This window comes from Zea mays, chromosome 2 (genome assembly GCF_902167145.1).
Source record: "Zea mays cultivar B73 chromosome 2, Zm-B73-REFERENCE-NAM-5.0, whole genome shotgun sequence".
Taxonomy (NCBI): domain Eukaryota; kingdom Viridiplantae; phylum Streptophyta; class Magnoliopsida; order Poales; family Poaceae; genus Zea; species Zea mays.
The window spans coordinates 191,245,780-191,271,207 of record NC_050097.1 but is presented as its reverse complement, the minus strand read 5'-3'; the positions used below and the strand labels follow the sequence as shown (position 1 = coordinate 191,271,207).

The 25,428-nt window shown below is 43.1% G+C and overlaps 2 protein-coding genes and 1 pseudogene across 14 annotated transcripts; all 3 read right to left on the bottom strand.

Moving 5' to 3' along the window:
- Positions 1–8,992: 8,992 nt before the first annotated feature.
- LOC103649164 (OSJNBa0058K23.15-like protein) lies at positions 8,993–9,349 on the bottom strand. Its single transcript, XM_008673496.1, has one exon. The coding sequence runs from the start codon at positions 9,347–9,349 to the stop codon at positions 8,993–8,995; it is 357 nt and encodes a 118-aa protein (XP_008671718.1).
- Positions 9,350–11,447: 2,098 nt separating this feature from the next.
- LOC103647480 (40S ribosomal protein S21-like) lies at positions 11,448–12,471 on the bottom strand (annotated as a pseudogene).
- Positions 12,472–20,541: 8,070 nt separating this feature from the next.
- On the bottom strand, positions 20,542–24,589 carry LOC100279723 (Remorin family protein). Of its 13 annotated transcripts, none has more exons than XR_004855949.1 (8): positions 24,282–24,558; positions 24,046–24,176; positions 23,172–23,902; positions 22,508–22,862; positions 22,212–22,293; positions 21,829–22,068; positions 21,383–21,547; positions 20,542–21,272 (listed from the first exon to the last, which is right to left on the bottom strand). XR_004855949.1 is itself a non-coding variant. In XM_035964733.1 (7 exons), exons 3-6 carry the CDS (start codon positions 23,638–23,640, stop codon positions 21,850–21,852), a joined length of 1,125 nt encoding a protein of 374 aa, XP_035820626.1. In that variant the 5' UTR covers positions 23,641–23,898; positions 24,046–24,167; positions 24,282–24,589; the 3' UTR covers positions 20,542–21,272; positions 21,829–21,849.
- Positions 24,590–25,428: the final 839 nt, after the last annotated feature.

The following is a 25,428-nucleotide window of genomic DNA, read 5'->3' as shown; positions in this document are numbered from 1 at the left end:
GGCAAGGTAGTTGCCAAGTATGTTGGGGGCAAACACAAGGGATCAAAGACTTGTGTTTCGGTACCCAAAGTTCTTGTATCTAATGCCAAAGGACCCAAAACCATTTGGGTACCTAGAGTCAAGAACTAAACTTGTTTTGTAGGTTTATGCATCCGGGGGCTCAAGTTGGATCATCGATAGCGGGTGCACAAACCACATGACAGGGGAGAAGAAGATGTTCTCCTCCTATGAGAAAAACCAAGATCCCCAACGTGCTATCACATTCGGGGATGGAAATCAAGGTTTGGTCAAAGGATTGGGTAAAATTGCTATATCACCTGACCACTCAATTTCCAATGTTTTTCTTGTAGATTCTTTAGATTACAATTTGCTTTCCGTATCTCAATTATGCAGAATGGGTTACAACTGTCTTTTCACAGATATAGGTGTTACTGTCTTTAGAAGGAGTGATGATTCAATAGCATTTAAGGGAGTGTTAGAGGGTCAGCTATACTTAGTAGATTTTGATAGAGCTGAACTCGACACTTGCTTAATTGCTAAGACTAACATGGGCTGGCTCTAGCATCGTCGACTAGCACATGTTGGAATGAAGAATCTTCACAAACTTCTAAAGGGAGAACACATTTTGGGACTAACAAATGTTCATTTTGAGAAAGACAGGATTTGTAGCGCATGTCAGGCAGGAAAGCAAGTTGGTGTTCATCATCCACACAAGAACATCATGACGACTGACAGGCCACTCGAGCTCCTACACATGGACCTATTCGGCTCGATAGCTTACATAAGCATCGGTGGGAGTAAGTACAGTTTAGTTATTGTGGATGATTATTCTCGCTTCACTTGGGTGTTCTTTTTGCAGGAAAAATCTCATACCCAAGAGACCTTAAAGGGATTCTTGAGATGGGCTCAAAACGAGTTCGGCTTAAGGATCAAGAAAATTAGAAGCGACAATGGGACGAAGTTCAAGAACTCACAAATCGAAGGCTTCCTTGAGGAGGAGGGCATCAAGCATGAGTTCTCTTCTCCCTACACCCCACAACAAAATGGTGTAGTGGAGAGGAAGAATAGAACTCTACTGGACATGGCAAGAACCATGCTTGATGAGTACAAGACTTCAGATCGGTTTTGGGCCGAGGCGGTCAACACCGCCTGCTACGCCATCAACCGGTTGTATCTACACCGAATCCTCAAGAAGACATCATACGAACTCATAACCGGTAAAAAGCCCAATATTTCATATTTTAGAGTCTTTGGTAGCAAATGCTTTATTCTTGTTAAAAGAGGTAGAAAATCTAAATTTGCTCCTAAGACTGTAGAAGGTTTTTTACTAGGATATGATTCAAACACAAGGGCATATAGAGTCTTTAACAAGTCCTCTGGACAAGTTGAAGTTTCTTGTGACGTTGTGTTTGATGAGACTAACGACTCTCAAGTAGAGCAAGTTGATCTTGATGAGATAGGTGATGAAGAGGCTCCGTGCATCGCGCTAAGGAACATGTCAATTGGAGATGTGTGTCCTAAGGAATCCGAAGAGCCTCCAAATGCACAAGATCAACCATCCTCCTCCACGCAAGCATCTCCACCAACTCAAAATGAGGATGAGGCTCAAGTTTGAAATGATCACGATGCCCAAGAGGGGGGGTGAATTAGGCTTTTCTAAAAATCAACACTAATTAAAACCTAAACAAGAGCTAAGCAAGAGCCCAACTTCACCCCAACAACTAGCACTAAGAATATAATACTAGAAATGCAACAATGCTAAGACAATACTTCAAATACTTACTAAACAAATACACAATGTAAAGTGCTTGAATTAAGTGCAGAATGTAAAGCAAGGTTTAGAAGACTCTTCCAATTTTTCCCGAGGTATCGAAGAGTCGGCACTCTCCACTAGTCCTCGTTGGAGCACCCGCGCAAGGGTATCGCTCCCCCTTGGTCCTCGCAAGAACCAAGTGCTCACTATGAGATGATCCTTTGCCACTCCGGCGCGGTGGATCCCTCGAGACCGCTTACAAACTTGAGTCGGGTCACCAACAAGATCTTCACGGTGATCACCGAGCTCCCAACGCCACCAAGCCGTCTAGGTGATGCCGATCACCAAGAGTAACAAGCCATAGACTTTCGCTTGACCAAGAGAAGCCTAATGCGAGTGGTGTGTACTCTAGGTGGCTCTCGCTAGCGCTAATGAGGAACAAACGCGGATTAAGATTCTCTAATCTCCTCACTAGGCTTTTGGTGCTTGCAATGCTCTAGCAATGTGCTGGAATAAATGTGGAGTGCAAGACATTGAATATGGTGGGTGGAAGGGGTATAAATAGCCCTCACCCACCAACTAGCCGTTACAGGCAACTTTCTGCGCACTGGCGCACCGGACAGTCCGGTGCGCCACCGGTGCGCTAACAGTGCGCCACCGGGGCGCCAACGGTCGTTTCCAACGGCTAATTCTGACAGCTAGCCGTTGGACTCATGGCACACCGGACAGTGAACAGTCACTGTCCGGTGCACATCGGACAGTCCGGTGCGATGTCCGGTGCGCCACTAAAATTCAACTCCGAAACAGTTGCTCTCGGGTTTCAGCGAAGGGAATGCCTCTTCCCTGGACCAGCCTGGTCCCACTTGGCAGAGGGTGCACCGGACAGTCCGGTGCACACTGGACAGTCCGGTGCCCCAGGGCCAGAAATCCTAACTCTTGATTTTCCGCTGATTTTCAAATCGGTTTTCGTTCTAACTTGTGAGTGAGTTCTAGAGTGACACCTAGCACTATATATGAGTGTGATTGTGCACCAACACTACACTAGAACTCTCTTGGTCAAACTACTCATCGACAACCCCTCTTTATAGTACGGCTAAAAGAGAATAAAAGACCTAACTAAACCGCGAGTGTCCACATCTCCTTGACACTCGGACTCCGTAGACCTTCACCTTTTGTTTCGTCGTTTTAGCCGTCGCTTCGAGTTCTTATCTCCGGGATTGTTTTCACCGTCGTTGTACTTCTACCTGTCATGCGACCTAACTTACCATTTGTCTCTGCAAAACACACGTTAGTCACATATAATATTACGTTGTCATTAATCACTAAAACCAACCAGGGGCCTAGATGCTTTCAAAGTTGATGAAGGAGAAGATCAAGAAGATGAGCCACCTCAAGATGACGGCAATGATCAAGGGGGAGATGCAAATGATCAAGACAAGGAGGATGAAGAACCAAGACCGCCACACCCAAGAGTCCACCAAGCAATCCAACGAGATCACCCCGTCGACACCATCCTCGGCGACATCCATAAGGGGGTAACCACTAGATCTCGTGTTGCACATTTTTGTGAGCATTACTCTTTTGTTTCCTCTATTGAGCCAAACAGGGTAGAGGAAGCACTACAAGATTCGGATTGGGTGGTGGCGATGCAAGAGGAGCTCAACAACTTCACTAGGAACGAGGTATGGCATTTGGTTCCACGTCCTAATCAAAATGTTGTAGGAACCAAGTGGGTCTTCCGCAACAAGCAAGACGAGCATGGTGTGGTGACAAGGAACAAAGCCCGACTTGTGGCCAAGGGATATTCACAAGTCAAAGGTTTGGATTTCGGTGAAACCTATGCACCCGTAGCTAGGCTTGAATCAATTAGCATATTACTTGCCTATGCTACTTACCATGGCTTTAAGCTTTATCAAATGGACGTGAAAAGTGCCTTCCTCAATGGACCAATCAAGGAAGAGGTCTATGTTGAGCAACCTCCCGGCTTTGAAGATAGTGAGTACCCTAACCATGTTTATAAACTCTCTAAGGCGCTTTATGGGCTCAAGCAAGCCCCAAGAGCATGGTATGAATGCCTAAGAGATTTCCTTATCACTAATGGCTTCAAAGTCGGAAAGGCCGATCCTACTTTGTTCACTAAAACTCTTGACAATGATTTGTTTGTATGCCAAATTTATGTTGATGATATCATATTTGGGTCTACTAACGAATCTACATGTGAGGAATTTAGTAGGATCATGACTCAAAAATTCGAGATGTCTATGATGGGGGAGTTGAAGTACTTCTTAGGATTTCAAGTGAAGAAACTCCAAGAGGGCACCTTCATTAGCCAAACGAAGTATATTCAAGACATTCTAAACAAGTTTGGGATGAAGGATGTCAAGCCATCAAGACACCCATGGGAACCAATGGGCATCTCGACCTCGACACGGGAGGTAAATCTGTCGATCAAAAGGTATACTGGTCGATGATAGGTTCTTTACTCTATTTATGTGCATCTCGACCGGATATTATGCTTTCCGTATGCATGTGTGCAAGATTCCAAGCCGACCCTAAGGAAGCTCACCTTACGGCCGTAAAACGAATCTTGAGATATTTAGGTTATCCTCCTAAGTTTGGGCTTTGGTATCCTAAGGGATCCACATTTGATTTAATTGGTTATTCGGATGCCGATTGGGCGGGGTGTAAAATTAATATAAAGAGCACATCGGGGACTTGCCAGTTCTTGGGAAGATCCTTGGTGTCTTGGGCTTCAAATAAGCAAAATTCCGTAGCTCTTTCTACCGCCGAAGCCGAGTATATTGCCGCATGCCATTGTTGCGCGTAACTACTTTGGATGAGGCAAACCCTTAGGGACTATGGTTACAAAATAACCAAAGTTCCTCTTCTATGTGATAATGAGAGTGCAATCCGCATGGCGGATAATCCTGTTGAGCATAGCCGCACTAAACACATAGCCATTCGGTATCACTTTCTAAGGGATCACCAACAAAAGGGAGATATCGAGATTGCATATATTAACACTAAAGATCAATTAACCGATATCTTTACCAAGCCACTAGATGAACAAACTTTTAACAAACTTAGGCATGAGCTAAATATTCTTGATTCTAGGAATTTCTTTTGATGTCTTGCACACATAGCTCATTAATATACCTTTGATCATGTCTCTTTTATATGCTATGACTAATGTGTTTTCAAGTATATTTCAAACCAAGTCATAGGTATATTGAAAGGGAATTGGAGTCTTCGGCGAAGACAAAGGCTTCCACTCCACTCCATGACCCATCCTTCGCCGTCGCTCCGAGCAACTCTCCGTCTTTGGTATAATCTTCACTCATGTTTTATTCGCCAAAGGGGAGAAAGTAGTTTTACCAAGGGCTTATATTTCACTCAAAGTATCCGTTTTTGGCGATTCATGCCAAAGGGGGAGAAAGTATTAGCCCAAAGCAAAAGGACCGCACCACCACCCTTATTTTAAAAAGAGTTTTTCAAATTGGTATCTTATTGTGTTCAAAAGGGGGAGAAAGTAGCACCTTCAAAAGTTTGATTTCTTAAAACCATCTTGAACAACTAAGAGGAGAAATTTATTGAGGGGGAGTTTTGTTTAGTCAAAGGAAAAGCATTTGAAACAGGGGGAGAAAAATTCAAATCTTGAAAATGCTTCTCAAACTCTTATTCATTTACCTTTGACTGTTTGCAAAAGGACTTTGAAAAGAATTTACAAAAGAATTTGCAAAAACAAAACATGTGGTGCAAGCCTGGTCCAAAATGTTAAATATAAAGAAACAATCCATGCGTATCCTATGAGTATTTATATTGGCTCAATTCTAAGCAACCTTTACACTTACAATTATGCAAACTAGTTCAATTATTCACTTCTATACTTGCTTTGGTTTGTGTTGGCATCAATCACCAAAAAGGGGGAGATTGAAAGGGAATTAGGCTTACACCTATTTCCTAATTGATTTTGGTGGTTGAATTGCCCAACACAAATAATTGGACTAACTAGTTTGCTCTAGTCTATAAGTTCTACAGGTGCCAAAGGTTCACAATAAGTCAATAAAAAGACTAAGAATGGGTTCGAACAAAGAGAGCAAGGGACAACCGAAGTGTGCCCTAGTCTGGCGCACCAGACTGTCCGGTGTGCCACCGGACAGTGTCCGGTGCACCAGGGAACTCCAAGCTAAACTCAACACCTTCAGGAATTCTCCGAGGCGCTCCGCTATAATTCACCGGACTGTCCGGTGTACCACCGGACAGTGTCCGGTGCCCCAAGGGAGAGCGACTCTGAACTCGCCAGCTTCGGGAATCCGCTCCGCTACCGGACAGTGTCCGGTGCACACCGGACTGTCCGGTGTGACAGCGAAGCAACGACTACTTCGCGCGCAGCGGTCGACTGCAACGCATTAAATGCGCGCCTGCGCGCGTAGAGGAGCAGAGCACGCGTGGGTGGCACACCGGACAGGCAGGCAGGCCCACAAGACAGAGCTCCAACGGTCGGAACCCAACAGCCTGGTGACGTGGCTGGCGCACCGGACAGTGTCCGGTGTCGCATCAGACTGTCCGGTGCGCCCGTCGACAGCAGCCTCCACCAACGGTCAAGTTTGGTGGTTGGGGCTATAAATACCCCAACCACCCCCACATTCAAGTCATCCAAGTTTCTACACTTCAACACCTTACAAGAGCTATAGCATTCAATACTAGACACACCAAATAGATCAAATCCTCTCCCAATTCCACACAAGGCTTTAGTGATTAGTGAGAGAGATTTGTTGTGTTCTTTTGAGCTCTTGCGCTTGGATTGCTTCCTTCTTTCATTCTTTCTTGCGAACAACTCAATTGTAACCAAGGCAAGAGACACCAATTGTGTGGTGGTCCTTGCGGGGAAGTTTGTTCCCGTTTGATTGAGAAGAGAAGCTCACTCGGTCCGAGGGACCGTTTGAGAGAGGGAAAAGGTTGAAAGAGACCCGGTCTTTGTGACCACCTCAACGGGGAGTAGGTTTGCGAAAACCAAACCTCGGTAAAACAAATCCGTGTGTCACACTCTTTATTCGCTTGCGATTTGTTTTGCGCCCTCTCTCTCGGACTCATTTCTATTTCTAACGCTAACCCGACTTGTAGTTGTGATTAAGTTTGTAAATTTCAGATTCGCCCTATTCACCCCCCTCTAGGCGACTTTCAATTTCCCCTTGAAGTTATTTTGCATATTCATGACTGTTTATTCTAGGGTTTGTATATCCATGGCTCCTATTGTAGTTTTGTATTTTTTAGATTAATATAACCTGCCATAGGTCTAGATCAAATCAATTTTGTGGCTGAGTGCACCCACCACCACCGATACTTGGATTAATGTCATAAACACTTAATTAACAGGTACTTCCACTATTCTCTTGTTAGCCTGTTTGATTGTTCCAGTGGATTTGTTTGGCAAATTGAACATGGATTTGTTTGGCTTCCAAATGGTTTGTTGGTCCTAAAATAGTCAGAATCACATGACAACTGTGCTAGAGATAATTGTTAGGATTTCTTTGCAAGCGAGGCCAGAGTTTGGTAGTTTTAATAAAATTTCCTTTTGACTTCATGATATATTTTGAAGATCAAAACTTATACAAATTCGTAAACAGCTGATAGTGATCCCTTTTCTGATTTCTGCATATGCTGACTCAACTACGCATAAAACAGGGCATCAAGATGATCCTTTCAGTAATAGGCCTTTTTAGGTTGTAAAGGAAACGTTTGTGCTCTGGTTTCTGCAAGAGGTTTGCACATAAACATTTTTTTATTGCAGACTAGGCTCCAACCTTTGGTTGATAAACACTCTCACCATAAGTAACGAAGGAATAAGAATAAATGATGGGAGATACAAGAATCTGAAAATGAATAAATGATATGACAGGTTGTAGGAGAGCAGCATGAGCTAAGTGAATGCATAACTCTACTATTATATTATATCATTCCTCTCAATCCATGTCTTTTAACTGGTGAATCATTTAGGTTTCTGTTTGATTTACTTATGCTTGTTCTGACGTGTCTTCATGCTTTATATAGGCTTACACATCCCTGTTTTAACAAGAGCCGGTCAGCGATGCTTCCATTTCGGACCACGACCTAGCTAAAGGCTAATGGTTCCAAGCGTCTGAAGTACCAAAAACAGGGCTAGCTCCTCGTTTATTGTCATGTCAAAAAAATCGTGTATGATTGCAACAATATTGGCAAAATATCGTTGTACTTTCTATTTTGATATACTGTGAACAAAACAAGTGCCCTCTGAGACCATCGTGATTTATGCATTTTCAAACTAAATTTTACGACACTTCTTGTTGTGTTTTATGCTTCCATTAAAAAACAGTCTTACTGCGTTCTACGTCAAATTTATGACACTTTTTGATGTGTTTTACAACAATCTCTTGCGAAGTGAGATTGTGCGTGTGTTTTAAACTAAATTTCGTACTTATTTACTCTGTTTTAGCTCACGTTTTACTCTGAAATAATTCGAGCCAGAACCCGCGCACGATCGGCTGCACGCGATTTTCACGCCGTAATTTTGGGCCTCGTTTGCTGTTATAAAACAAATATAGGATTTACGCTAAATTTTGTACTCATTTACACTGTTTTAGATCACGGTTTACGCTGGAATCCGCCCGAGCCAGAACCCGCGCACGATCGGCTGCACGCGATTTTCACGCTGTAATTTTGGGCCTTGTTTGCTGTTACAAAATAGATATAGGATTTACGCTAAATTTCGTACCCATTTACGTTGTTTTAGCTCACGTTTTACGCTGGAATCCGCCCGAGCCAGAACCCGCGCACGATCGGCTGCATGCGATTTTTATGCCGTAATTTTGGACCCCGTTTGCTGTTACAAAACAGATATAGGATTTACGCTAAATTTTATACTCATTTATGCTGTTTTAGCTCACGTTTTACGCTGGAATCCGCTCAAGCCAGAACCAGCACACGATCGGGCGCACGTGGGTGTACCTGACTGGGGCTTACCATATTAATAGAAGCCTAGGGCTTCCATTACCTCGTCCTATATATATATAGTTATAGTATTAAGAGCCCTGGGCTCCCAACAACTAGAGAAAGCCCTGGTCGGTATATCTCGGTCCAACCATATACATCCGATGCTTTCCCACCCAACCATTGTGGCCCATTTAAAAGCCCATTAACCAAACCCTGCGATCGCACACAACCACCACCGTTTTTTCGCCATCCATCTCCGTCTTCCTCATACTACGCAACCGCATCTGGGTGATCTGCGATGCCAACCATGGCCACAACCGCCATGCCGGCGGCCACGGACACGGGCCTGCGCGGTGTGTCTGACGGCGCTGTGCCGCCCGTCGTCCCAGCGGCCGTCGTGGCGGCGGCGGCGGCGGGGAGCGCCGTGGCCTCCGGCTTGGCTGGCATGGAGGCGTCGAGTGCCTCCGGTAGCGCTGTCGTGGCCTGGGGCATGAAGAAGGTCTGCATCTCCGACGTCGTCGTTGCCTCGCCGCTCGTGAAGTCCCCCAGGCCGTGGAACTCCGACCGTGCTGCGAGCAGCGCCGCCACGCAGAGCGCCAACAACAGGCTCTTCGTCTTGCACGCCATCGCTCGCTTCCGGTGGTCTCCGAGCTATACGTACGTACGTACGTCGCCAACAACTAAAATGGTGGTGTTATGGTTCAAGATTTACGCTATTTTGGTTCAAGATTTATGCTTAACAGTTCATGTTATGTTTGCAGATATGGACCTCGGTGGTTTATGCTATTTTGGTTCAAGATTTATGCTTAACAGTTCATGTTATGTTTGTAGATATGGACCTCGGTGGTTTATGCTATTTTGGTTCAAGATTTATGCTTAACAGTTCATGTTATGTTTGCAGATATGGACCTCGGTGGTTTTCTCCACATCAGGAAAGCTGGAAGAGCCTTTTGAGCTCAGTTTTTTTTGCTAACCGTGGTGTTATGGTGAAACAGAGTTTTGTGTGTATGTACCAATAACTAAAATGTAAACACGACATTATCATAGTTGAGTACAGGAATAATTATCTCTTATATCTTATTGTAAAATCTGAAACAGTTCTCTTGTAGATGGTCAGCTTGCATTTTACGCTACAATTACTTCATATCACTTCTTGTTGTATCTTACACCAATTTACGAAATTTCTTGATGCGTTTTATGACAACCTCGTGCGCTGAGAGATACATTCGGTCTACATTCGTTATTATGAAACAGATGGACGATTTACGCTAAAATTTGTACTCATTTACTTTGTTTTGGTTCACGATTTACGCATAAATCCGTCCGAGCCAGAACTCGCGTACGACCGGTGACATGTGATTTTTGCGCCGTAAATTCCGGCTCCATTCGCCATTACAAAACAGATATACGATTTATGCTAAACTTTGTAATCATTTACGCTGTTTTAGCTCACGTTTTACGCTAAAATCCATTCGAGCCAGAACCCGCGTACGATCGGACGCACGCGATTTTCACGCCGTAATTTCGGGCCCCGTTTGCTGTTACAAAACATATATAGAATTTACGCTAAATTTCGTACTCATTTGCGCTGTTTTAGCTCACGTTTTACGCTGGAATCTGCCCGAGCCAGAACCCGCGCACGATCGGTTGCACGCGATTTTCACGCCGTAATTTTGGGCCCTGTTTGCTGTTACAAAACAGATATATGGTTTACGCTAAATTTCATACTCATTTACGTTGTTTTAGCTCACGTTTTACGCTGAAATCCAGCTGAACCAGAACCAGCACACGATCGAGCTCGCGTGGGTATACCTGACTGGGGCTTCTCATACTAATGGAAGCCCAGGGCTTACATTACCTCGTCTATATTTACATCATAGTTGGATGTCGTATAATCTAGATTTTGAACTTAAGTTAGAGCAAAATAATTTATCGTGCCCTAAATCCTATAAAAATATTTTTATTTTAAAATTATAGGTCATTTTTATAAGTCACCCGGTTTGACATAGTCATCACGATCCATAGACCATAAGTTGGAAAGTATTCTGCTCTCATCTTCCTCTCACAACAGCAGGAGTCAAGCATTTTTGTTTTTATGCTTTCTAAGATGCAATCGCAACCATTGATTTTGCCACCAAATCAATGGTGCAGAAACACTAGGTTGTTGATTTAGCAACCAAATCAAGGGTGCAAAAACACTGGGCTGTTGATTTAACCACCAAATCAATGTTGCTTATTCAAACAAAAGTGCATACTTACTCAAAATGCATCCTCACGATCCTATAAAACTGCATAGTCTGTCCATTGTCGCGAGGACGTTTGTCGTGCTCGGGTATAAAACTCGCTCTCCCAATCCCACGCCAAAAGGACGTGAGTTTGAAGTAAATTCTAAGCGAACAAATATGTGAGAAGAACAAGTACGAAATGTCAAGCAAAGCCACACAAACTAAAACCTAGTCATCCAGCCAAACATTAGAATCGTACCCCAGACTTCAGCAGCAAAGTCAAATCCAAAACTATCACATTTTTTAGCTTCTTTTGGAAACATTTGTGAAAACACAACGAACTCAGATGGAACGCAAGTAACAATATTGAGTGTTCAGAATTAAGGTACCAAGTGAAAGCACAACACTTGCATCTGGACGGTACAGATACATGAGATAAAACATAGCTAAAGCAGTATCCCTCAAGAGTCCATTCCTAGTGGAACTACGTGCAAGACCTACTACTTGATCTCAGCCTTCTTCTGCCACGGCCTGTCCAACGAGCTGTCAGCATCACCCTATGCACAACAAAAAATACATAATCAGAACCATAACCAAGCAGAAGAATACATGACACCGCAGAAGCAACATGTAACAATTCACTTGACTAACAGTAATAAAGACATAAACCATAGCAAAAAAATGTGTTAGTTAACAGTGGATGGTGGTCAACCTAGCAACATATAAATATCATAACTTTGGACTTCCTGAAAGTCAATTTAGCCACACATAATAAATTCTTTCCAAATCCATTCAGTCATTCACTGTGTCAGGTGCCAACAATGTGAACTCAATAAACACGGAATTGCAGTAGAAAGTTGCATGTAGGCATCACACCCTGGACTATAACCTGAGCACGGACAAACCCAGAGAGAGCAAACGTGGTGAAGTGACATCGTACAGGCCATTCGCATCCAAGTGGCCAATGTTGATCTGGACAGACGCATGATCCTTAGCAGTGATGATCCTGTTCGTGGCCGAGCTGCAAGAACAGAAACTCAATATTAACACAACACAATTAACCATGCAGAGGGAAAAGGTTTAAACAAGTATGGCAAATGTACCACTTCCTGGGGATGTAGAGGTCCACCGTCTTACCCTCCTCGTTCTGCATGATGACGGTTGGGGACTACCGCAGCAGCAACTGAACAGCATAGAAGGGAAGGATAAATCAGGCACATGGGTAGCAAATATTGAAAAAAAATAACAGCACTATGTACTTGCTATATCTAGGACGAAACAAACAGATATGTTCATGACCATGTAAAAAATTTAGTGGGTAATGGCTCTAATTACGACACCCACAACGATCCAACAAAGCATAAAGAAGACTAAGCTATGCATAACTCACTTATGCTAATTCGCAAATCAACAAGAGATCCCAATCAGGCATAGGCAAAGATCAGAGATGGCTTGAGGGAGGAGAGAGCACACGGACCTTGATCTCTCGAAGGTGAGCACGGAAGACCGAAGACAAATTAGGCTGTGAGGTTCTTTTATTCTTTCTTTTCCTACCTTGTTCAGACTGAGCAGCCTCATTGTTCAGAACCTTTTCAAGGTCTGAGTACTCCATGAATCTCTCGGTCGCTGCCTCCCGTGAAAGGTTGTATCTTTGCTCAGGGGTTAGCGGTTGGGGTTCTCTATCCATTGCCTCTTTCACTCTCGCAACAAACTCCTCTGAAGTCTTGTATGTCAAACAGTTCGGAAATGACATGAAAAACTCATTTGATGGATGTTCTGCGCAGATCACGAATTTCCCCATTGCAAGAGCCTCTGCTGTTGTTGTGCACAGGACATCACTAATGCTCGGATTTTTGAAAACCTTGCACCTGAAAAAATACAAACAGCAAATGGCAGCATCAGTAATCAACAAAAAAGTGAAATACAAAATTAATTATCTTTGACAATTGCCTTAAAGTTTCTTGTTTGATACGTACCCACAGAGTGAATTATCAGCATGATCCCTTCCCTTGAAAAAATTGAGACTCAAATCTAACCTCTTGGCAGTGGATTGAACTTCTTGCGAGTCCTCACCACTTCCGTATACATCTAACTTGAATCCTTCTAAGTCGATTTTATGTTTAGCCATCAAATCTATGAGTTCTCTATAACCTTTGGCCCAATAGTTGACATTTCAGCATGTGCTCGAAGAAAATCAGAAAAAAAAGTAGGGCTTCTATGAGCGAGAGAGCTCACCAACTCACTGCTACGTCCCTGATAAACTGCGTAAAAACTCATTTGATGGATGTTCTGCGCAGGTCACGAATTTCCCCATTGCAAGAGCCTCTGCTGTTGTTGTGCACGGGACATCACTAATGCTCGGATTTTTGAAAACCTTGTACCTAAAAAAATATAAGCAACTAATGGCAGCATCAGTAATCAACAAAAAAGTGGAATACAGAATTAATTATCTTTGGCAATTGCCTTAAAGTTTCTAGTTTGATACGTACCCATGGAGTGAATTATCAGCATTATCCCTTCCCTTGAAAAGATTGAGACTCAAATCTAACCTCATGACAGTGGATTGAACTTCTTACGAGTCCTCACCACTTCCGTATACATCTAACTTGAATCCTTCTAAGTCGCTTTTATGTTTAGCCATCAAATCTATGAGTTCTCTATAACCTTTGGCCCAATAGTTGACATTTCAGCCTGTGCTCGAAGAAAATCAGAAAAAGCAGGGCTTCTATGAGCCGAGAGAGCTCACCAACTCACTGCTACGTCCCTGATAAACTGTGTTGGTTCAGATCAACGCTCGGACGACACAACCGCTCTACAAGAACCACTGGGAACGAAGGCATTTGATCAGTGGAAGGAACGGAAATGCGACGAATTTGTTACATAGTGCTCTGTCCTGGTTCAGAACAAAACTTGTATTTAACTTTACTAATAGTTTACAAGCTACATTTCTATATAAAAAAACAAATGATACTTATTCCATACCAAGTCCGACCGGAAAACTCTGTGCATGCATGTATGGACCTACTGAAGCTTGGGACAGGCCGGGGCAGACGGGGTCGACATGGAACCTGAAGAAAACAAAGCAAAAGGCCGGTTTAGAATGCGTAGTGCTTCAGTCTGTGCTGCTGAATCTAGGAGCGAGCTACCACCACTCACATAGGCTCGGGTAGCAAGCTTGCTTCGACGCTGGGTCCTCTTCCAACGGAGGCGGCACCTAGCCGTATATCATCTCGCAGCTCATGTCTTCGAAATCTGCACTTGGTTGAGATCCACGGATGGCACCTGTGAGCCTGTCTTCCCCTGCTTTTTTGCAGCCCACAACAGTTCGTTCAAATATGGGGGGTCTCACCTCTTATCTATAAACTGATACAATAGGTCCACTTCAACTATAGCTAGAAAAGAGAGATAATTTAATATGTTATCCAGCTACATCCCATACCAGATTTGACTCCTTTTTCTTTCATTTCATTAAATAGAATCTTTGCTTCCTGTATCTTTCCACCTTTGACAAGGCCATCAATCAATATGCAGTATGGCATCTCGACACAGTACAAAGGATTATGGAAAGATAAAAGGTCACCTGGAGCCCGCAGTATATGTAAATGGCATAATTAACTTATGAGTTTGTTTCGCTATTGATAACCTATCATAAGGTCACTGAAAAAATTCAGAGAATAAAAAATGCTTATTCCAGAAGTGTGCTGAACAGAAGTGTTGCCTTCTATAATTTCCAGTCATACATATGATGGTAAGCAGAAGAAATAGATGTCAAGTGTGCCTGCACTAATCATCTAGAATTGATCAACGAGTCTTACAGTCTCCACCAGATCACTTAGTACCTGCACTAGTCATCTAGAATAGATCGGCAAAGAGCAAATAAGCAACATAGCCCCTAGAACTGAACTTTTGCATTCACAGTCCTAGGAGATTGTATACATTTTTTTCAATGCTACAGACTGAAAGTAAAATAAATATGATGAGCACAAGTCCATGTGAAAGTGATTATTAGAAGAGACGTGAAACATTGTGAATTATCTCTATTTTGCACTGCATTTAAAGTCTTAAACAATATGTAGTAACCATGCTCGTGTTATATTACGTTATTACATCACCATAGTAAATCAGGAGCGGATACAGGGGCAGGCCACCCGGTCTGTGGCCCGAGATGTGATCCATATATCTCTGTATAACTTGATTACATTTAGATCAAAACACATTACAACTCTAGTAGATTAAATAGACCGGCTCGGGGCATGATCAAATCCTAGATCCACCCCTGTAGTAAATGCTGAAGCTAGATGCAGACCATGAGAGAAACATTTTTAACTCACACCAGTTCTATCTTATGGTAACAAAGAAGTCCTAACTTCACCATTCCAAACTAATGTAAACAAAATAATTACAAGGAATACTACTTCCAAGATGCCAGGACAATATGACAGTTTTAAAACTTATAAGTACAAGTACAGAATCCCAATGTTTCTCAGTAATCAATTCATATAACAACATGTATCAAAACTATATAATTTCCACCTAATGTTTCTCAGTAAGCAATTCAAACATATGATGAATACTCAAGCTTGGGGAATTAAATAAACATAAAAACAGTAAACAAGAATTTAGGACAATTTGAGGATATATTTAGAGGAAACATAACTTCACTTCTTTATAACAACTAAAAACTTTCCACGCGGCCATGTATTGTATTAGCCTCGGAGCGAAGACCTACTTTGAGCCAGATGGACCATGTTCTTGGTTGTCGAAGCCTGTGGCTCATGGGCAAGGAGACCTGGACCGAGGAGTTGTCGCGGCAGCCGTTGTCACCTATGCCAACAAAGTTTTGTGGTAAATCCAAAGAAAACATATTAAAGTACGATTATTGCAAATCATTTTGTTAGTACATGTGAGCACTAACATAAGATTGTTGAAATTGATCCCTGGTTGTGATTGCATTTTTTCCTTGCTTTTAGATCCAACACAGCCATAGCCAAATGTGTCACCGCAGTCCACCGTGTCCAAAGGTGCACATCCTACATCGGTCTCTCACTTCGCTCAAATCATCTCCATCTGATTGGTGAACAAGGCCTGTCTATCCCCATCTAGCCACCAAATCAACTCTTGCCGGACCTAGCTTCGCCAAAATCCATCCCAAATCGCTCTTCCCAAGGTATCATGATCCCAATTTATGTTCAAGGACTAATTGACCAGAAAATGATAGAGTAGAGCAAGACGAAAGATCGTAGAATCCTACTCTAGGTACAAGGGAAAACACTGGTGTTTTAGCCGCAGGTGCTCATCGCTGTAGTCCGGCCTAATACTGATTGGAACAGTAGAAGCAAAGATGTTAAGAACCCCAGATTTCACAAATAGAGAGAAGTACCTAAGCTAAACTATGGAAGGGGCTAGAAGGGGGCGCCGCCGATGGAAGTGGATCACCGACGATGGAAGGGGACTAAGAGGATGGAAGGGCAGTAGGGCAGCTCTGGATCCTCGTCGGATGCACATGGATTTTGAGCGAGGATTCGTTCCAACACGAATGGGCCTTCCTTCCAGCACGAATGGGGGCGCTGAGATGGAAGGGCGAGGATGGCGCGGCAGGCGTGGATCGAGGATGGGGTTCGTTCGTCGTTGAAGGTGGGATGGCGGGGGCTTGAGCGCCGTTGGCGTTGCAGAGGCACCGCAGAGCAGAATACGGTGATGCGGCGATCTTCGGAGAGGGTTCTGAACGCCTCGGCGCCACGATGGCTACTCCCGCTGCTGGGCACCCCGGCTCTTCAATGCAAACTTGAAAGGGGCCAAAGGAATCGATAATAGGGGCGCGGCGATGCAGTCGCCTCCTGCCGCCCACCATAGCCCCTGACCGCCGCGGTGGAACCTGGCGAGGCGACCCGAGCGGACCCCGAACCCCAATCTGAATTTGTCCTGCCCGCCGATCTGTGGGGACGAATCGGCGCCGAGTGTCCTCCCCACCAGGGGATCGGACCTGGATTGGGATTCGGGTAGGGGTGGAGGCGCGGTTGCTAGGGTTTTGAGATGGGCGGAGACAGGAGTCGGAGGAGGGGACGCGTGCCACAGCCTTACCTGACGCTGAGGGGAGATCCGGGTCGAGGCCAATGCTGAGGCCCCGTCCCAAGCAATCTCATCTCGCCGGGCGTGGGATTTGGGCGCTGATACAGGGAGCAGCCTCGAGGTCGGACTCACCCATGGCGAGGAGGAGCTTGTCCGGTCGATCTGCAGGGACAAATCGGCGCCGGGTGTCCTCGCCACCGGGGGATCGAACCTGGATTGGGATTCGGGTATGGGTGGAGGCGCGTTTGCTAGGGTTTTGAGCGAGATGACCGAAACCGCGACCACGGAGACGGCGACACGGAGGTGACGAAACCCTACTGGCGTGAGAAATGGAGAATTGGAGTGGTGACGGCTCGGCAGAACGGGGGGCGGGTCGACGCACACCAGTCGTCGGATGATACAGACGGTAGCGATTGACGGGAGGCAGAACATGGTGCACAGGTGGTCTACGTTAGAGTCTTATAGAGTAGTAGAGATATATATAGTCCATAATTAATAATGACGCAACCCCACACCACTATCTAATCTGACCACTCTTATCTCTGTTTAGCTCGCGGGTTACAAAGGAGAGAGGTGGTGGGATTATTGTAGCTAGACATACCATCGAGCATAACATGTATTGGGGACAACAAGGCGTCATTTATGCGGGGGAAGAGCATACAGATTTGATGTTAAAGGCATCTAGATATGTTTATCTCAGCATCGTCTGATGATGCCTTGTCTTAGAATGCATGAAGAACACATAAGGTGACCCTTGTTTAAATTGGTATAATTTACTTAGGCTTTTTTAATCATTTTTTATTTTTTTTAAACTGACTAGTATTGAAGTTATGGTTTTTTACCTTTACAATTTAGAAACTTAATTTAGGCTCTTGTTATGAATCTTTTTAGAGCCTCCACAAAAAATATGACCATCAGTTCGACATACTTTCATTATTATTGTTGTTGATACCAATAGTCATTTTATATATTTTATTTTTAAAATTACCCATATATACCATTATTGATTGTCTAACCCAGTGTCTAAATCTATATATAAAGTAACCACCTATAGCATTTCAAAAGTAACATATTCAAGCATCTCTAAGAGACTAGTCAAATGGCTCGCTAAACCTAATTTTGGCTACTCAACAACAAAATAAACTCCAACAGACTAGCTATCTGACTTGTCAAGCTATCCAACTCTCTAAATTAGCTCTCTCACTATCCAAATTTGGTTAGCCACCTGACTAGCCAAACTAGATAAATAGTATGTTGGAGTGATATGCTACAAATAGAGTGTAATCTTTATAAAAAGGTAAATAGAGAGAGCAAAAAATAAGGAGTCTCTTAGAGACCTCTCAACAATCTACACATACCATTATTAGAAAATAATGTAAAGTAATTCCTAAATTTGCATCTAATTACCCACTATACATCACTTTAGGAACATCTAAAAATAACCCACCCACCTCCATCACGGTAGAAAAACATAAAGTACTCATATAAAAGGAGTACTTTATAGTTTATATATCTAAAGCTCAAGCAAGACACTAGACTACACGGTCCAACCCAACCAGGTCCCGACGTCTATAAAAGGAGTCCCAGATCTCTAGGTTCATTTTTTTGACGCCACCATCCTGATGCACGAGCGACGACAGCAGTTCCCCGAGGAACCAGCGGCAACGGTGGCCACGCGAGGCGCGGGTGTCTCTGACGGCGATGACGTCGCGTGAGACGCGAGCTGCGAGGATCGACGATCTGTATGACGGTTTGAGCATCCTACGATGACCAACTCCTCCAATTCTGTGGTCTCGGCGGCGGCCTTCGGCGACGACCTTCTTTAATCCTTTGTTTATGCATGTGGCTGTTCATTGAGCCTATACAAGGATCATATTTCATTAATTATGATGTATGGTGTGGGTATTTATTCAACTTTCTATACTGATTTATGCTTTACGCGATATCAGTCATTCAATTTTTGTGTGTATGTTGTGGGAACAAAAATGCCATTCAAAATTTGTGCGTGTGCAATGGAAACTCCCATAACATGCCATAATTTTCGGATCTGTATAAAATAGGAACCACAAGCATGTGCCTAGTGGTTGCCATAATTTGTCGATCTGCACAAAAAAGGAACTGCATGAATGTTGGATCGATATTTACACTCATAACTGCAAGTGTTTACGCTCAAAACCAAAGATTTTTACGCTCGAACATGGAGATCCGTCCACCGGTGAACCGCATTCCAGATATTTACACATGTACCGTATTACATAAATATCTACACTGTGTAGCATAATTAGTATCAACATATATCATAAACAGGTTCTAGCGAAACCAACTGCATGGTTGTTTGAGCGATCTTACATTTAAATAAGATTTTTTGTTTCCATGCATGCCAATACATTTGCTTTATCGCACATTACTGTCATTCTAAATTTGTGCGCATCGAGTAGGAAACAAAAATTTTACACTGCCTCCGATTTGCATAAACACATACACCGTGTAGCATAATTACTATCAGTATATATCATAAACTGGTTATAACGAGCATACTTGCATGACTGTTGGAGCGATCCTATATTTATGGAGCCATTTATTTTTTACGCGCATAGAGTGAAAATAAAAATGTCATCCAAAATTTGCGCACATGCAATGAAAACTCACACGATCTACCATAAAAATAGGATCTGCATGCAAGCGTCTGGGCATGTAGACGTGGTACAGCGTCTGGGCGAGGTTTTTATGCTATCGCTATGAACTATTTACGCTATTTCTATTAACGATTTACGCTATTTGCGAAAAAAATAGAACCGTAATTTATGGCTTGCGTCCCACGTGGGACTTCGATGTTTGACCGGAGGTTTGACTAACATGCGTGGGAAGGTTTGACCCAGTGCATGGTAGCAGGACGCTTCTGGCCGCACACACCTAGTCGTTGGGCGCGAACCAAAGGGTGGCTGGGAATTTCTGTAACTATTGAAAGCCTTGAACTCATAATATACCGACCCTATACACTTGTAAATCACACAATTTCCCTTTTTAAAATATAGAATACAACTCAAGGGACATGCATGATGTGTATAATCATGCAAAACATGTGTACATGAATGATGGAAGTGATGGCCATATGCATTTTCATGTCAAAGAACAACTCAAGGTATGGTTTCAACTAAATAGAGACATGTCATGTACACATAAAAGTGTGATGCAAAAGAAACAAACTATGAATAATTATGAAAAATAATATATTGATAACTAGAGTCTATAACGAAAGGATCTTATCCGATCCGACCAAATGGTCCACTCGAAGATAATGTAAAATATGGGAGGCAAGCAAGTGAAGAATATGTTAATAGTTAGCTACAAAATTTTTAGCAAAATTAGGTAGCTAACAAATACATAGCTAACTATTAACTAATTTGTTAAAGTAGCTAATAGTTGAACTATTAGCAAGACTGTTTAGATATCTTCAACTAATTTTAGCAGCTAAATATTAACTCTAGTGCATTTAAACACTCCCTAACATTTCAGATGAACAACTGCCGTAAAATGAGAATCTTTTTTTTTAAAGGATGGCATACTGACGATCATATCTTCATCCCCATATGTACATATATGTGTGTGACGATATTGTTAAGTTTCCAGGCCAAACCAACATCTCAGTTTCCTAAAAGAGCTACACACCGACGCTGCTGTAAAGCAAATATAGGTAGCAACAACCAGCACTGTACCAAACAAAAGCAACAAGGGAGCGTGGTTCCATTCCAGTACCCAGCAGGGTGCCCAACTAGTCACACGCACAAGCAGGCCATGCTTTCTCCTCGTACCTGAAGATTTCGCTGTATCTTGGAATGGAATTGCACTTTGTGTGAATGTATGATCCATACAGCCTTTTTGGCAACAAGATCGACATCAGCAGTGCCTAGCTACAAGGCAGGCCAGGTAATGACACAATGATAAAGGAGACATCAACCGGGCACATGAGGTGTACGCAGAACCGTTCCTCCTTTTCCTTCGTGCTCCATTTTCTCTGTCTCATTGGCAGAATCGAAACTAACACAGAGCGGCACTGCAGATATTGCATTATCCCTATCATGGCAGATGAAGAGCCTGCAGCTAGCATCTTGGAAAGATCCGAGTCTGATTTCCAGCTGTGGGATTATCGTATTATGTACTGACATCTGATAGATATCTGAAGTTCACCTAGATTTCGATGTGGAGAACATGACGGTGATGTAGGCAGTACGAAGGAATTTCTCAGATCCTGATTCCTGCAATTAAAATGTCTTGATGAGTTCTAGGAAAATGAAACTGGTGCTGAAAAACACCGCATTTGACCACAAGTAACACTAAAAGCCTTAGAAATGCGTCTTGTATTTACGGTCAAGTCATCGATAGATGAAAGTATATTATCGAACGTAATTTTACAACCTAAAGACCTGGATATATTGTCGTACAGAAAGTTCCACATACGAAAAATTGGGTGCTTTATGTGGGAATAATTATAAAAATTATGTATACATCAATAGAGCACTTCTAGCACAATCTGCAAAATGTAAAAATAACCATGGTAAGTTCACATCGGCTACAACAAATTTGAACACTAGTCAGGGAACTTCTAGCACAGTATGCAAATATGAGTCTGTCGTCGTGTTATAGGCAAAAGGATGATTGACAATTTCGTTGTAGTTGGCATGCCACTGTATTGCCTTATGTAACAGAAAGTGTGTGGTATAGATGCTGCTTCAAGGAACAGAACATCAAATTGCCTGAAAATGCAATACAAAAATACATTCAATGCACATTAACAGTCTGATTGCAACTTACTCAGTTTTGGAATTACATGTATCAAAAAGCATGGCAAGTGAAGCAGCCACTCAGGGAACTGATTTGGCCATTCTTGCTACGCTGTGCTCCCTTTTTTGCCTTCCTAGAGCCTTTTCCATCTTGGTTTGCTGTTACTGCATCAAGCTCATGCTCAAGCATCACCTGGGCTTTTCTCTGAGCAGACTTGAGGGTGTTCAAAATCTTATCCAGCGAAGATGATCCTTTCTTCTCCATCTTAATCTGATATTATAGATATAGAAGTGTGTGTACAATTCAGGGTTAACTAGATACATTAGATATAAATAAGATGTCCTGTAAACAATCCTACCATCAATTCAGTTAAAAATAGCGCAACACAGTTTGAAATAGAACAAAGAACATACCATTAACTTCTGAATTGCTGCCTCAGCTTTTGCTTTTTGAATACTTTCCCATGCAGTAATTTTTGTGTCCTCTCTACCAATCCTTATAATATTGTAGAGATTATCAGCTTTCACAATTTGTTGGTGTAAATATACACTGATGTTTAAAAAAAAACTCGAGAGATGGTTAAGGCTTGGACACATTTAGAACAGATAAGCATTACAGAAGATTTCATGACACATAAGGTAACAAGTATTAGGAAATTAGGCTTCAAGCAGCACAATAATTGAATATGTAGTGATCTGTGATCTCTTACTTGGATATGCACTTCGCTTCGGCAAAGCCCCAGGACAAAGATTTTGATTCCACAGCTTTTTCCTTCCACTCTATTATGTTTGTTGAATTCTTGTTAGGCAACCGTGTTACATTTTGCTTTGACCACCTAGTCAGAGTCACTCGATCATCCATCTGAACATCCCTGATATCAAGATCTGAGAAACAGCTCCCCCTCTCTTTCATTTGTTCCGTCGACAGGGAACGATTAAATGTTGGTCTATTGTTGGGTGAAGAGGACCTACTTAGCTCTGGGCTGGTCTGTGTTGCAACATCTTTCCTGGAAATTATACAGGCAATAGTTGAAGCTGAATCTTCTGTGATTTCAACCTGCTCGTCTGAACAAGGCAACAACAAAAAGGCAACGGGTCAAGATTTACTGACTTTTCAGTCTACAATATGATAACTTTCTATGAAGATCTGCTGCACAACTTAAGGTAAATAACTTCCGACTTGTTACTGAAAAAAAATGGTTTCATAACGCAATTCATGCCTTCTATGCTTCAACAAACATAGATGATAACTCAAACAAAGTGTTTTGTGCTTTGCTAATTACTACTAAACCAAATTTCAATACTAAACAATAGGCTAAAACTAAAAATAATGATGGATATGCACTCTGTGCACAAGAAACCATTTTTAAATACCTTGGATAGATTCTTGTGTGCTAGGCAATGAAGCAGATGATTCGACTGCAGAATCTAATCGCTTGCGAACTCTGGGAGTTCGAATAGGATGAGACCCACCATTCAGTGGACAAATTCTGACTCCTTCTCCAATGTTGATTTCGTCACCAATTGGTCTACCTGAATAGGCCCCATTTGTATTTTTTCCTCCACAAACATGTCCTGGCATTAGTACTCCTGCTGAAAAATGAGAATTTGATGTAATAGGTCCAACTCTCTCACTATCAAGCAATGACACCGAAGAAACAGATGAATACTGTCCACCAAGTCTTCCTGGAGGCCCCAGGGGGCCACTTTTAGACTTTGGCCTCCGACCATGAGCAACCGTAGTTCTTCCACGCATGTCGCTGGAATTGGGACTGAAGATCCACCTCTCTGCATCCTCCCATTTCGAGGGCAATGTCCTCCCATTGCTGTAAGAAAATGCCATGCTGCTTCCTGGGTATCTCCTACTTCCTTTAGAAGAATGCGGAACTCTCTCAGAGCTCCACCTTTTTTTGGAAACCCAACTCCGATAGCTCAGCGTCAAGGTCTACGAAACACGTCTGACCGGATGAGTAATGCTTCAAGTCCTTTGTTCATCAACCCCACACCACCAATCACGAAACTTGTAGAAAACGTGGCTCCGTGGAATTAACCCAGTGCTGCCGAGGTCAAGTAAGGCCGGGGCCGGCCGCTGTTTCGACCCCTTCCTACCATGCAAAAGAACAATAACCTCAGTGTGGTACCACTGGTTGGTTGTGGCATTCTTTCGAACAACATACAAGCATACAAAATGGGCAACTGCAACCCCGCACAATTCAACGGATTGCAAGACTCAAGATTAATACAGTACCTGGGGTAGTGGGGTGGGACGTCCTGCCGGATTCTTGGCCGGTTCTTGTACCTGAGCCGACTCCTCTTCCTTCACCCCGCACAGCAACTCCTCCGCTTCGTCGTCCTGCCGCTCGGCAAAGGCTGCAGAAGCTTAACAACACTAGCTCGTTTTAAAGGGCGGTCAGGTTGCTCTCAGATCGATTGAGACACTAGTAAGAATCCAAAACTGTGAGCTGGTTACAGCGTTGTGCTTACCACTGGAGGAGGAAGTAGCCAACCCATCTGTCTCCAGATCTGTGTCTGTGTCAGGCGCACGAACCCGGCCAAAGGCTGCATGCAACCACCATCATACAATCAGTGTTTAAAAAGCAGATCTCAGAAAGAGGGGGAGTGAAAGGTGAAGATAATCCAACGGCGCTCATTTTCTCGTGTCAGAAAAAAAAAAAGCACCCTCGTTTTTGTTGCTACAAGGGTCTAGGATGGTGACGGTGATGATGCCTATAGCTCAAGTCAAAAGAATTCGGGGCCATCCTACTTTGTCTACTTCGCTGATAACAAATTCTTGTGTACCATTCGCTTGCTCTCTGTGGAAGGGTTGCGGTCACCTGAGTGAGAGGCTAGGACAGGCCATACCGCCATAGGCAACCTAGATGGGCATCGGGGCGCCATGATGCTACTTTGAGTTATTTGGCATTATAATACCTCTGCCTTTTGTCTTCGCCAGTTTGGTACTCTGAACACATATCGCCACTTTGGTACTTCGAATGCATGGTTGTCTCTATTGACGTAACCGCGCCTGTGAAGACGTTGGACGCGATTACCGTGGACGCTCTTCCAATCTTGCCCCTGTTCCAGAATCTCCCATCTTCCAACCGTGGATGCCACAGTAAATTTCACACTTATATTTTTCTTCCAACCTTTTCCGCAGCTCCCTCAGACCCATGTTCAACTCCTTTAAGAGATGGACAACCTTTGATGCTACTCAAGCGCTAGTAAGGATCGTGGTTTTCCTTCTAGCACTGGAAGTACAAGTGTGTTCCTCAATTAAGACAGTCACCTGTAATAATTAACCTTAATTAGTAACAACATAAACAATATCCTATGTACAAACATCTTAGGCTTATTAGACTATACCATAACACTATTCCCAGATTGTTGCCTACATCCCACAATATGCCAAGGGCAACCTTCTCCTTTGCAATTACCAATAAATCGACTCAGATCAGTTTTATATATTTCTAGCTCAAACTCTTCATTGATCGCAAACTGTCTCACAGCTAGCCTAAAGTCACGCATGCTGGGGTACACTGTTCCAATATCCATACAAGGCTTGTCTGTGTCATGCAACATCACCCTCTCATCTGGAATTTCATCATCAACAGGGATGATTGCATCAATAGTT